The 13,568-nt window shown below is 45.8% G+C and overlaps 2 protein-coding genes across 13 annotated transcripts in view; one reads left to right on the plus strand and one right to left on the minus strand.

Annotated features, from left to right (window-relative positions):
- The window catches only part of LOC117417705 (nuclear factor NF-kappa-B p100 subunit-like), a 34,524-nt gene extending 28,669 nt beyond the window's left edge, over positions 1–5,855 (plus strand). For all 8 annotated transcript variants that reach the window (XM_058985157.1, XM_034925767.2, XM_058985159.1 and 5 more), the window contains 6 exons: positions 74–243; positions 418–520; positions 1,230–1,514; positions 1,826–2,004; positions 2,614–2,725; positions 3,917–5,855. In XM_058985157.1, coding sequence (XP_058841140.1) covers positions 74–243; positions 418–520; positions 1,230–1,514; positions 1,826–2,004; positions 2,614–2,725; positions 3,917–4,005 — 938 coding nt within the window. In that variant the 3' untranslated portion in view covers positions 4,006–5,855. The remainder of the gene's footprint in view (positions 1–73; positions 244–417; positions 521–1,229; positions 1,515–1,825; positions 2,005–2,613; positions 2,726–3,916) is intronic.
- LOC117417700 (PH and SEC7 domain-containing protein 1-like) overlaps positions 5,302–13,568 on the minus strand; it is a 46,215-nt gene continuing 37,948 nt past the window's right edge. For 4 of the 5 annotated variants that reach the window (XM_058985154.1, XM_058985153.1, XM_058985152.1 and 1 more), the window contains 5 exons: positions 12,299–12,369; positions 11,382–11,539; positions 11,134–11,278; positions 10,883–11,026; positions 5,302–9,898 (listed from right to left, as the gene is read on the minus strand). In XM_058985154.1, coding sequence (XP_058841137.1) covers positions 9,662–9,898; positions 10,883–11,026; positions 11,134–11,278; positions 11,382–11,539; positions 12,299–12,369 — 755 coding nt within the window. In that variant the 3' untranslated portion in view covers positions 5,302–9,661. Of the gene's footprint in view, positions 9,899–10,882; positions 11,027–11,133; positions 11,279–11,381; positions 11,540–12,298; positions 12,370–12,722; positions 12,823–13,568 lie in introns of those variants that run through there. The other variant, XM_058985155.1, reaches the window with a different exon arrangement.

The raw sequence follows: 13,568 nt of genomic DNA on the forward strand, positions 1-13,568 counted from the left end.
GCCAGCTAATTCCTCTCTGTCTCTCCCATCTCTCTCAGATCTAACCCACCCTTTCTCTCCCCCTCTCTGTCAGGTCTCTACCCCCTTCACCTCGCGGTGCAGAGGTCCGGTGAGCAGTGCTTGCGCATGCTGGTTGGTGCCGGAGCGAAGGTGAATGCAGTGGAGAGGAAGAGTGGCTGCACTGCCCTGCACCTGGCTGTACAGCAGGACCTCTTCGCTGTGGCCTGCCTACTCATCACAGAGGTGTGTCTGTCTGTCTGGCTGACCGTCTGTCTGTGTATCTTTGTGTGTTCTGTGTGTTCTGCTGCGTGCCTAACTGTTTGCGTGTGCTTATTACCTGTGCGCTGATTGTCTTTGTCTGTGCGTGACAGTGCTGTACAGTGCACTGATCTCCCTCATTCTCGCTCCTCTCCCCAGTTGAACGCTGATGTGAATGTCTGCTCGTTCGGTGGGAACACCCCCCTGCACCTGGCTGCCAGTCAGGGCTCCCCTGTGCTGTGCTCCATGCTCATCGCTGCAGGTCAGTTCAGTGTCACGCTGTGTCACTACCCCTTCAGCTCGCCTCTACACAGCAGGCTCATCTCCTATTAGTAAACCTGCAGATTCAGCCGTGACTATTTCATGCTATGTTCAGTTCAAAGTAGATTTAGCTGGGGCGATTGTTCAAGCTCCTCCCTTATAAAAGTTTCTCATAGTAAAAGCGTAGCAGTGTAATAATCGATGCATCAATTATTGGTCACCTGTCCTTAAATTTCCCGAGCTTCGACTACATATTGGTGAATTGATGCATCAAATTAGAACCCAGTTTGAAGTCTCCTGTTGCCGGTTTGCATTAAAACCTTGAGTGTGTGAGAGTGCACTTCTTTCAGTGCTAGTACAGTAGATTAGCGCGTTGCTAGGATACGAGGTTGTTAAAAACTCAAGTCCTTTGTATTTCTTTTTTTATAATTTGATTGTAAGTTGTGCCTTTCTGTTTAACTATTATGCACAACAGTGTTTTTAGTTATTGGATCTTCTGTTAAAAAAAGACAAACTAATGCTTTGAAAAATAAAACGTCAATGCATCGATTATCGTTGATAAATGTCTATACAATAAACGAATAAGAAATGAGGGCGCCGATTGCACCACTAGTAATAAAGCACAGTTAAACCCAACTGGGAGCAGGACTAATGTGGATTTCTAACCTTGGTGTGAGTGCAAAAAAAACAACTTTGCTTTCCCCCTGCAGGTGCTGAGAGGTTGGTGGAGAACGATGAACCAGTCTGCATGTCCTCTGCATCCTCGTCTGAGGAAGAGAGGGAGGGGACACAGGAGGAGGAGAGCAGGGGGAGAGAGGGGGCAGAGTCGGCACAGACCCTCACCGCACGCCCGCACAGCCTGGCCTCCAACCCCCGCAAGAGACCCCCCACGCGAGGACACACCCCCCTAGACCTGGCCAAGAGCCAGAAGGTGCAGGACATCCTGGAGGGGAAGCCGAGAAGACCAGGGAAGACCCCCGCCAAGCTGAAGACCGGTACACACCCTTCATATCCCTCTCTACCACTCTGTACCCCCTATACCTCCTTTTGTTAACCCTGTGTCTCTGCAGGCATTCTCTCTCCCCTCTGTACCCCTCTTTACCACTCTGCACCCCTCTATACTCCCCCTTTTAAACCCCTGTCTGTTTCTTTGCAGACACCCCTCCCCTGTCTACCCTTCTGTATCCCCCTTGTTAACCCTATCTCCCCCATATTAACCCTAACTCTCTCTCTCTCTCTCTCACTCTCTCTCCCCCGCTCCCTGCAGGCACACTCTACTCATTTATTAACCCTCTGTCTCGCTCAGCCCCCCTTGCAGGTACTGTCTGCCCCCTGGACAGTGACACCCTGGCCCGGCTCAGCACTGCCTTGAGTGCGGGGGAGGTTCAGTGGAAGCAGCTGGCAGAGAAGCTGGGCATGAGGACCCTGGCTGACCTGTATGAGGAATGCCCTTCCCCCTGCCACAGTCTTCTGCAGGGCTACCAGGTAAAACCACACATCCCCAAACCCAGCCCCACAGCTCCAACTGGGACAGACGCAAACTCACAACTAGCACTGTTAAACACGCCATAGTACTGAATTTAGAAACACGAAAATAAATAAATTCAATGACAAATGTTTTGTCTTGAAATGCTTTTCATGAGTAAATACAGCTAGAAACTCACACTACTGCTTCTCCTTGTTTAGTAATATTATTGAAATGCCAGACCCCCCCTTGGAACTTTGAAAACCAATTCACTTTGGGAGGGGTGGGTTGGGTGCCATTTTATTTATAAGAGCAATAACACACTCCAAGTTGTTCAAAATTCGCAGGCCTGGGTGAACAGCGCCCCTAGACGTGTGGATATTGGACCATCTTTGAACACCCTGCCATGTGTTATTGCTTTTTTCAGTAATTCACTGTTTGTCAATATTTTGGGGTGGGAGGGGGGGAGGGTTATGTGCAAGCCAGATAGTGAAATAAAGATAAGGTACTGCATTATCATTTTTTCTTTAAATCTGCCTCTCCTCTATCTCAGATTTCAGTGCACTTTGTATTGTATTGTACAGTTCTGACATTGTGTCCTCCCTATCCTCTCTCTTTCTCTCTCTCAGGTGGCGGGTGGCCGTGTGGAGAGCCTGATTGATGCTCTGCAGGCTCTGGGTCTCAATGAGGGAGTGAGGGTGCTGAGGGAGGCCGAGCTCAAGGACAAGACCCACACCACAGGTGAGTAGGGAATTTCTGTTTTTTAATAAATGTCGCGGCTCATGTGAGTAGAAAAAACTGCCTAGAAGTAGTTGCTCTGTGCAGTGAATGATTCAGGGTCAGGGTCAGGGTTATCTTTGGTTGAGATAACGAAGACGTGGAGTTCAGGTGATCCATACTCCGCAGTCTGATTGATTACACTTTCCTGTTGTGACGCTACAATCCAGGTTTTGGATTTTACTTTATTTTTTTAGACACTGCAAGAGCTTGTAAATCAGGCACATTTTTTTATTGGACATTTTAATGCTGTAGTGCTACTTAGGATGTTAATTTATTATTTTGTTTAGTGTTCTGTTTTCACTGTAATAATGCCTGTAATTTCGCCCTACCTGAGTCAACGCTCTCCCACACTTTTGCCTTAATGACAACTTTATGCTCCCTGGGCGTCGGCAGAATCCGCTAGTTGTAAAGGTTGTGATCAATTTTTTTTTTTTAGTACAGTGCTCCCTCGATAATTCACAGTTCGATAATTTGGTCACGAATTCACAGTAATACCATGTTGAATGCCTGCATTTACCTGTATAAGGACCCTTCCCTAATTCACAATTTTTTATATTTTACGAGTTTTTTAGCATAAAATACCAGATCATAGAAGAGGCAGCGCTGCCTTATGACAAGTTTCATCATTCCTAATCTGAAGAATGTTTCTGTTTAACTGTCAGGCCGTGTGGACTGTAACGTGTGTGTTTACATGCTAGTTCTGCGATACCTCATGTAGGGAGCCTCGATACGATACCATGCACAGTGTCATGGTATTCCATACTCTCTCCATACTTTGAATCTTATGTCCATTACATGTTAAATGGCTGCCACATTCCTTTTTTGTAAGTACAAAGAGTATAATAGGCTAACACACAGTTAATAATGCCACAGCATGGTGGAATGCTTGCTGTTTTATATATTTTAATTTTCTTCCTGCTGAACACAGGTTCCAGTGTATTCAAACGTTATTCAACCAGAAAGCAGTTGTCATCTGCTGAAATCCAAAGTAGTTCCACACCAAGCTTCTCTCCGTCTTTCGCCATTACTGCTGCAGTAATTTCATTTTCCCAGACTGTGGAACACTATATACTAGATACCGAAATAATGAGGGAGCACTCCTTTGTTTTGTCTCTGTGTGCTAACACTCCCCTGTCTCTCCCTCACTCTCAGAGGTGAAGGTGGACAGTGGCTATGACAGTCAGTCCACAGAGCAGCTAGAGCAAGAAAAGATGGACGAGTCTGTTCCAGCCAACTCCTGAGACCAGCAGACATCCCTCCCTCCCTTCCAGCTCTGTGACATCACAGTACAGCACAATGATATCACATCCAGTACGGTGACATCACAATCCAGCATGGTGGCATCACAATCCAGCATGGTGACATTGTAACCAGGACCCCAGGTTAATAGTTTTAACAAACCCCTCTCCCCAAAACAAACCCCCCTTTCCCTTTGAGAGGTTGAGCAGGAGTCTCTGTTACACTGTGCGGTAGAGGGACAGCAGACCCTGGCGCAGTAGAGAGGGGGCTGCTGCATTATGGAAGAATCACAATTCATAATTCCCCTGGCTTTTAAAAACAGGTGGATCATGTAAAATAGTATGCCTCCAAATCATGAATTAAAAACATCCGCTGTGTTAATATGTACATTTCCAGAGGCCTTTATCTAACCCTGTGTGATGAACACTTCGACATTTCCGCAGGACTTGAAGAATAAATACAATCCTTAAAAGGATGAAAACAGGAAGCAGTCTACTGTATGCCAAAGTTGTTTTCTCATTATATAAATGGGTGTTTTTTTGTAGAAGTTATGGATTCAACTATGTTTAATTTGAAGAAAAAACAAAACACAAAACAAATCATAATGGCTTGGTTGTCATGCCATCAGTTCAGTTGACACTCAGCCACCCCCCCCACCCCCCCCCCCCCCCCCACTTCCCTCGCCCCCTTTTGCAAAAGCTGGTCACGCCCAAGTTCATAATGACATCACAATCCCTCACTGTGACATTACCAGGGTTGCTTGGACTGTGTCTGGATTTCTTCAGGAATCTGTTACTGTGATAGGGTGGGATTAATGTGGAGGACATCTCAATACCAGGATACTGTATCTGATGAATAACAATGTCCACTGCCCATCCTTCTCTCTGACTCAACAAGACCACGTAAGACTTTTATTTTAATTGTATTTCCATGTCTGTGTATGTGATGCCATAGAAGATTTTTATATAGAGAGATAATGTATTCATATTAGGTGCATTTGGAAGCCTGTCACTTTCAAAGTGAAGAAAGCGTGCTAATGTCTTTTTCTGTGTTCCGTTTATTTTTAAATAAAATCTGATTTGAAAAGTGAGCTCTGCTTTTATTTTACTGCATATACCTGTGAACCTTTTAAAAAATACTGACAACAGCATAAGACCTGAAACTTTGAAACCTGAGGCTGGTGATTCGCGTCCAGCCCTTGCCTCTCCATTCTATTCAATGGGCTGAGATTCCAGTGGGATGAAACCGTGCTGTAGGATCAATAATGAACCACTCAAGAAAGACCCGAGTCAACAATGTCCTGTTTTAAACAATGTCCTGTTTTATTCATCAGCTACACCTTCCCAAAAAACAACAAAGAAGCGAAATATACAAATAGTATATTCTGCGTACAGATTCATTTGTTTACAGGCTGTTTAATTAGAAATAAAACCATTTGAAGCTAACTAGAACATGGAGCTGCAGTACCACCAATTTCTACAGTCTTTGTGTTTTTAGTACATGTATATAAAACAGTGTTAAAATACAATCTTTTTAAACTCTCAAGAGATCTCATTTATCTGCAAAATAACTCGGAGAGCGTTTTCTCCTGGTAACTTTATTAGATTGAAAAAAAAAAAAACCAAGGGAAACACTGATCATTCTCCAGATATTTACAATTTATATCAGAGGTCCTGATGAGGAAATATCGGCAAGCATGGATTGTTTCCGTACATTGATGTTGAAGAAATGGATTCTTCAAAAGGATATAGCCCTGTTTTAAATGACAACAACAAATCTCTACGCCTGGTCTTTTAAAATCTTACATTTTAAAGTGCAACCAAAAAGGAAGGAAATTCTTAAAAAAAATAAATAAATAAAAACCTTTTACGTGCATGTTCTTCTAACATCTGTTTCTAAAACCACATCCACGGGAGTGCCTTTCCTTTTGTACCTCCAAACGTAGGATTGAGCGAGATAGATATATAAAGAACAAAACTTGAGATTACTAGAACGACCAGGTCCCTCAGCTCTTACCACGAGGCCCTTAGAAACGTTTCCCATAGTAAAAGCATGGCTAAGTGTAATACAGCACAGTGTAACCACTTTAAACACAGAGAGGTATGGCAAGCGTGTTTAAAAAAACACATGCCAAACCATGGTAAACTATGGTAAATGCCTAGTATAACCATGGGGGAAAACTGCAGACTTTCTGTGCAAATTTACCAAGGTGAACTTTTTGTAAGGGACCCCGTCACCTCCAGGGGACAGTCAGTCAATCACGCGTCAGTGAAATCTACATACACAGAATGGGCTAATTCAACACCACAGTTCTGTCAGCAAGCAACAGCCAATAGAAATTATTATAAATAACAATAATAATAGTAATAAGAATAAGAAAAATAGTAATAATAATAATACATGTAGCTTGTAGCACACCCAAGATTCTTTGGAAGTGCTTCTCAATAAAGAAAATTCAGAAAGACATATAGAAAACTCAATACTGTACTGGGGATCTGAGAGCCAGCTAATTCAATACAGTCTAGTATTCAGAACTCAGTACTGTATTGGGGACTGAGAGCCAGCTAATTCAATACAGCCTAGAGAACTCAGTATTGTACTGGGGATTTGAGAGCCAGCTAATTCAATACAGTCTAGTATAGAGAACTTGGTATTGGAGGGTCAGAAAACCAGCAACTTTAATACATTTTGAAATGATACAATATTTTACAAACTTATTAAAAAAAAAAGAAATCAAGAATTAAGCCTTAAAAATAATGTAGGTGTATACCCTTGTAGTTCTTTATTTTCTAACAGCAGCACAGGATAGCTGCTGGCCCATGAGTATGGTAGCTGCAGTACCCCACACATCACCAGATGAGAACAGTTCCAACACTTTTTTTTAGTTCTCAGCAGGGACACCTAGTAGGCTGAAGAAGCAAGGGCAGCACTGCAGTCTGTGTAACTGAGACACAGAGGATGGCTTTGAAATCCAATGGCTTAGGAGTCAGAACGTCAGAGGACCCAATATTCCTGCTTGTTCTCGTGCTGGTTGATTTCCTCTTCAGTTCCTCCTTGTAAAGATGTTGGCTTGGTGTTTACTGTTTAAAGCGTGTGCGTGCACGGTAAAGGTGCACCCCCATTGTAAAGTCCACCCCTCACACTTTCCTAGAGCTCACACAGTCGGGGAGTAAATAGTTTACAAAGTATCCCCTTCAGTTTACTAACCGTCAGTCGTTCTCCGTACGGAACCTATCTCGGTCAGCACTTTACTCCTTTGCTTTGTTGTTGCTAAATTCTCAAAGCTGTTTACTCCGATTCGTTAGTAGCACAATTTTTTCAGAAAACAGAAACTAACCCAATAAAGTTAAGAAGACTTTCAATTTAGGGGCTTGAATGATGTATTAAGTTGTTTGTTATTTAGTTGAGATGCATACTTGGTGTTTTTGCTATTCAGAAAATAAAATATATGGGAAAAAAAATCAAACGGCCATTCAGACAGCATGTGATTCACTGAGATTCCCAATACAGAATGGACTGAAACAAGGGACAATTGTGCAATTTTAATCCCCATGAAAAAATAACCCCAATAACGATTTTAAAATGAAGAAGAATCGTAAGGATGCTTCCAGACCTTAAATTAAAAGTCAGAGTTGTTTGTTTCTGGTTTGCTAATGTTATTAGGTGCGTTTTCTCCTTTCTGAAAACATTATACTAATGATGTTTTAATGGGAGTAAACAGCTTTGTCTCAATGCTAGCGAGCCCACAGGATAACAGACATACTCCATCAAAGAGAATACTCTTTCTTCATCGCTGTTGTCTGACATCGCTGTGAGAACAGGAGTCATTGAGAGGGTTCGTTTTAGCTCCATTTTGAAAGACATGCTGCTCAGCGTCATTTACAAGCACGGGTAGGGTGAAGATGCACCAGGCCCCTGAACAAATAAATATACTGTACACCAATAAATACATAAATACAGACAGAAATAAAACAATTCAGAAAATACATTCCTTAATATAGAAGTACATACAAGCAAGTCATGACATACCAGCAATACGTTTGTCACATTCAATGATTGAATTATTATTACATTTTTTTTTTTACCTGCTCTCATTTTGGAATCTAAAGTATCTTGCATTCATTCAAATTCATTTAAAAATAGAATGAGCGGGTGAATCACACTGTTCCAAATCACACCGCGCGTTGCTAAGCAGATGCAGAGCTCGACCTAGAGAAACCGATTCTTGTTTAATTTAGGTTTAAGCATAGCTTCTTTTCCATAGTCATCCTTGTTATATAAACAGAGTACTCTCTGAAGGTGCACAGAGTGCTGTGGTCTCTTTCACTCGTGAGGATCACTAAACAACACACGACCCATTCGTCCATGCTGTTACCTCTATATATAACTGCAGGACTTGGTGAACGTCCATGCTGTCTCCTCTGTATATAACTGCAGGACTCTGTGAATGTCCATGCTGTCTCCTCTGTATATAACTGCAGGACTCTGTGAACGTCCATGCTGTCTCCTCTGTATATAACTGCAGGACTCTGTGAACGTCCGTGCTGTCTCGTCTGTGTAGAATGCAAAACGATCCACACTTAATTACTAAGAAGCTGTTACTAAGAATTGTTCTGATCTGTGTTTTACACTGTACAGTATTCTCCAAACATTTTAATAAAATAATAAATCATTTTGGATAAATATACTGTATTTGGGAGTCTAAATCTTTTTTTGTTGCAAAACATCAACATTTTTTAATCCCTAAAACGTTGTTCAGAAAGTGTGATGTTCCTATGAGGAGGTAAAAACAAACAATAATAAAAACAATCTCTAAAAGATGACGTTTCAAGGGAAGTTTCCAAGTTTGCATGATGAAATCTGGCTGCATGATTCTCCTGCTGTAGCCAGTCAATCTGAGGAGCTGGATTGAAATCAGGCAAACCAAGCGCTGGGCAGTGCTGACAACAACACTGAGTGTCATGTTTCTGATCACAGTGAATATAGCCATTCCTTTTTAAATCAGGAAGAAAAAGTTCAGAGCTGAACTTTTCACAAGTATTTCCCCAAAAAGAGCATGCACATCTGTAGCATTCATGGGAAAGGGGAAAGTTGATCGCGAAAGCAATTCCGACTGTAGCGATCGCTTCCTAGAAGAAGTCTTTCTTTGTCAGTGTCAATCTGACAGCAGCTTTAAATGACTTGATAAAGTTGATTCTTTTAAAAAATGCAAATTGGGCTTCACGAAAAGAGCAAGCAGCATCATTCACTGAAACACAGAGCTTAGCTTCCAACTTCTTCCATGAAAATTTTGCCTGGAAATATTTCAGATTTTCATAAAAATAATTTAAAAAAGGTAATTCAGACAGGAGCCTCCAAGCGTTTTAGAGATAATTCTGTGAAAACAAACCTCCTGAATGAAACACTAACATGCGAGCGATGAGACTGAAGGATGGTAGCTTCACATTCCTGCTGGAGATTCAGACCAGCTACACACAGACAGACAGACAGACAGACAACTCACTGATTCAGTTCACTTCCTGTTAGCGCGTCAGTCAGCCTGTCAGTCAGGTGACCTCCATGGATCCCATTGGCCGGTGAGAGTGAGGAGCAGTGAGGACTGTGCATAGCCCCTCCCTTCCCCTGTGTGCAAGAGCGCCCTCCTGTGGTCCTCTCCCCTCACTGCTTCACTGCCTGCCTATAGCTGTGTCGCTGGCCCTCGCTACGCTTGCCCTGGCCCGCGGCCCCTCCCTGGCTGGGGTCATGGGGAAGGGTTGGGCTAGACTGAACTCTCTGGAGCCCATTGTCCTCGGCCTCGGGTCCCTCGAACAGCCGTGACTCGAATCGCGCCAGATCCTCCTCCCCACAGCGCAGTTTGGCGCGCAGCAGCATCGCGTACGTACCGTAACGAGTTTTCTGTGGAGAGAGGGGAGGGAGAGAGGGAGGGAGGGAGACGGAGGGGTGATAGCACAGCTTTAGTCACCTATATAGTATATATAACAATAACCACTATTGGCATTTATGTAACGCCATTAAAAGTTTGCTTTTTTACCACCCCCTCACATCTCTCTCTTCCCTTCTATCTGTTCTCCTCCCTTCCCCTCTCCTCTCCCCTCCCCTCTCCCCCTCTCTCCTAACCTCCCTTCCTCTCTCTCTCCTCACCTTCCTTCCCCTCTCCTCTCCCCTCCATTCTCCCCCTCTCTCCTCATCTCCCTTCCCCTCTCCTCTCCCCTCCACTCTCCCCCTCTCTCCTCACCTCCCTTCCCCTCTCCTCTCCCCTCCCCTCTCCCCCTCTCTCCTCACCTCCCTTCCCCTCTCCTCTCCACTCTCCCCCTCTCTCCTCACCTTCCTTCCCCTCTCCTCTCCCCTCCACTCTCCCCCTCTCTCCTCACCTCCCTTCCCCTCTCCTCTCCCCTCCCCTCTCCCCTCTCTCCTCACCTCCCTTCCCGTCTCCTCTCCCTTCCACTCCCCCTCTCTCCTCACCTTCCTTCCCCTCTCCTCTCCCCTCCACTCTCCCCCTCTCTCCTCATCTCCCTTCCCCTCTCCTCTCCCCTCCACTCTCCCCCTCTCTCATCTCCCTTCCCCTCTCCTCTCCCCTCCACTCTCCCCCTCTCTCCTCATCTCCCTTCCCCTCTCCTCTCCCCTCCCCTCTCCCCTCTCTCCTCACCTCCCTTCCCGTCTCCTCTCCCTTCCACTCCCCCTCTCTCCTCACCTTCCTTCCCCTCTCCTCTCCCCTCCCCTCTCCCCCTCTCTCCTCACCTCCCTTCCCGTCTCCTCTCCCCTCCACTCTCCCCCTCTCTCCTCATCTCCCTTCCCCTCTCCTCTCCCCTCCACTCTCCCCCTCTCTCCTCACCTCCCTTCCCCTCTCCTCTCCCCTCCACTCTCCCCCTCTCCCTTCACCTCGAACTCCAGGTACTCGTTCCTCTGCCTGTACTCCTCCAGCTCTCTCCCCTTCACCTTGCGTTCGGGGGGGTAGGAGCACAGCTCTGCCAGCTCTGCCGAGGTGGCGCGGAACCGAGCCTCGTGGGACTGGACCTGCTCCTCCTGAGAATCCAATCAGAACCAGGGTCAGAACCAAAACCAGAACCAACTGAGTAGGGGTAGGGTGCAGAGTGCAGGTTGTAGGGAGCAGGGTGCAGGGAGAAGGGTACCTGTGATAGTTTGGTGCTGCTGGCAGGGAGCAGGGGCCGGCTGAATTTCTTCTGGGAGCCGATGGCCGCCGGGAAAGGCGAAGATGAGAAGATGGCTGCCACAGTGTTGATTCGCGTGATCCACGACTGCATCTGATCAGCATCTCTGAGGGAGCAAGAGCAGCAAGTGCAGGGTTAATCCTTCAGCTGTGACGTACCCTCCGCTACACCCTGTCCTCACTCCTCTCTCTCCCTCTCCCCTCACTCACTGTGCCTGGAATAGGAAGACCCTCCAGTCCGCGGTGCGCAGGTAGAACACGTGGGGTCTCTTGCTGTAGTCGGCAGCTTTCATGGCGAGGGAGTGGTGGATGGAGACAGCGTTCTTCAGATCCTCATCTGAGAGCTGCTTGTCAGGCCTGTACTCCCCCTGAGAGAGAGAGAGAGAGAGAGAGAGAGAGAGAGAGAGAGAGAGAGAATGAGAACGTTCTTTCAGGGGTATTAACAAACCTTAAGCAAGGCCCAACGAAAACTCTCTGCTCTTCCACTGCATCTCTCTGAGGTCCCTCTGCTGTGCTCACATTCAAGAGTGCGATTTAACCAACTCTCAGTGTGAAAATACACTGGAATCTGCAAAATCTCACACTTCCCTGATAGCAGCTAATTTGTCTATTTCATGTTGGGTGGCAGACAGTTATACAGACAGGCAGACAGACAGACAGACAGACAGGCTGGCAGGCAGGCAGACAGACAGGCTGGCAGGCAGGCAGACAGACAGACAGTTATACAGACAGGCAGACAAACAGACAGACAGACAGGCTGGCAGGCAGGCAGGCAGACAGACAGTTATACAGACAGGCAGACAAACAGACAGACAGACAGGCTGGCAGGCAGGCAGGCAGACAGACAGACAGACAGGCAGGCAGGCAAGCAGACAGACAGACTGACAGACAGACAGACAGACAGACAGACAGACAGGCAGGCAGGAAGGCAGGCAAGCAGACAGACAGACTGACTGACAGACAGACAGACAGACAGACAGACAGACAGGCAGGCAGGAAGGCAGGCAAGCAGACAGACAGACTGACTGACAGACAGACAGACAGACAGACAGGCAGACAGACAGGCAGGCAGGCAGGCAGGCAGACAGACAGACAGGCAGGAAGACAGACAGACAGGCGCGCTGTACCTTCTGCAGGTAGAGGATGAGTCCCTTCAGAATAGCGTAGAAGCTCTTCCAGCCTCTCTTCCCTCGTGGGGCTGGGGGCACAGACACAGGGTCAGAGGTCAGGGAGGGGGGATTTTAATTCATCCCATCTCTTAGAAATCACATAAGAGAAACCAACCAGTCACTGCTTAGATTAGTCACACTTCCTGTAGATGTTAGTATCCTTTGTACAGATATAAGAGCATGAAATCCAATTCTAAAGCTGGAAAAACAGCAACTCTTTCTCGTGTTTACCAGCAGTACAGTCTCCGTTTTCATGATTCCTAACAAGCCAATATGTTGTCTGTAGGTATAACGAACTGGCATCTCAGCCCATTGAATTGAATGGAAAGGCAAGGGCTGGACACAAACCGCTAATCACACGGTTCAAAGAGGAACGTCTTACCATTCAAGTAAACAGCACGCTCTGCAGTCAAGATTTCTGTTATTATAACAGAAATCTTTTTTTTCACACAGCTTGAGCAGATAGAATCCCTCAGCCCAAACTGCAGAAGATAAAATATCTCAGAAACAATAAGGGACGCCCCACAGAGTAGATATTCATTTAGTTTCTAAATAATCAGTCCTATTGACTGTGCCCTCTCTCTCAAATTCAAATTCAAATTCAAATTGATTGATCCAGTGTTGCCAAAGCATTTCAACACACATCTTACATAAAATTAAATACAATGTTAATAACACACAATATCAACCCCCCCTCCTTCCTTCTTAACAGAAGGTAAACAGTATAACCCCCCCCCCCCCGTCTAATTTAACAATGAACAGTGCAGTTGTATTGAGTGTCTCCACACTGTCCCTCAGGCTGTGACAGGCACACATGTACTGTCAGAGCCTCCTCTCCCAGCACGATCCGCAGTCTCTCAGGGTCAGGCAGGTGTGGAAACTGGGTCAACTGACTCGAGCATTGCGGGAGGTATGTGTCCCTTATTTGGCAGTATTTGTATCAGGACATCAGGAAGTGCGCCTCTGTTTCAACTTCCCCCTGCTCACAGTGACTGCACAGCCTGTTCTGTCTGGCCAGCCAGCTCTTTTTATGGCGGCCTGTTTCGATGGCCGGCTGTGGTCACTGAGTCTCTACTTCGTTAGGTTCTGTCTTTGTTTGGGATCTCTCTCTCTCTCTCTCTCTCTCTCTCTCTCTCTCTCTCTCTCTCTCTCTCTCTCTCTCTCTCTCGTGAGGGGAGGATTGTGATACTAAGCAGTAATAACAACAGCAAAAATATGAGCAGTAACA

This window comes from Acipenser ruthenus, chromosome 13 (genome assembly GCF_902713425.1).
Source record: "Acipenser ruthenus chromosome 13, fAciRut3.2 maternal haplotype, whole genome shotgun sequence".
NCBI classification, from domain to species: domain Eukaryota; kingdom Metazoa; phylum Chordata; class Actinopteri; order Acipenseriformes; family Acipenseridae; genus Acipenser; species Acipenser ruthenus.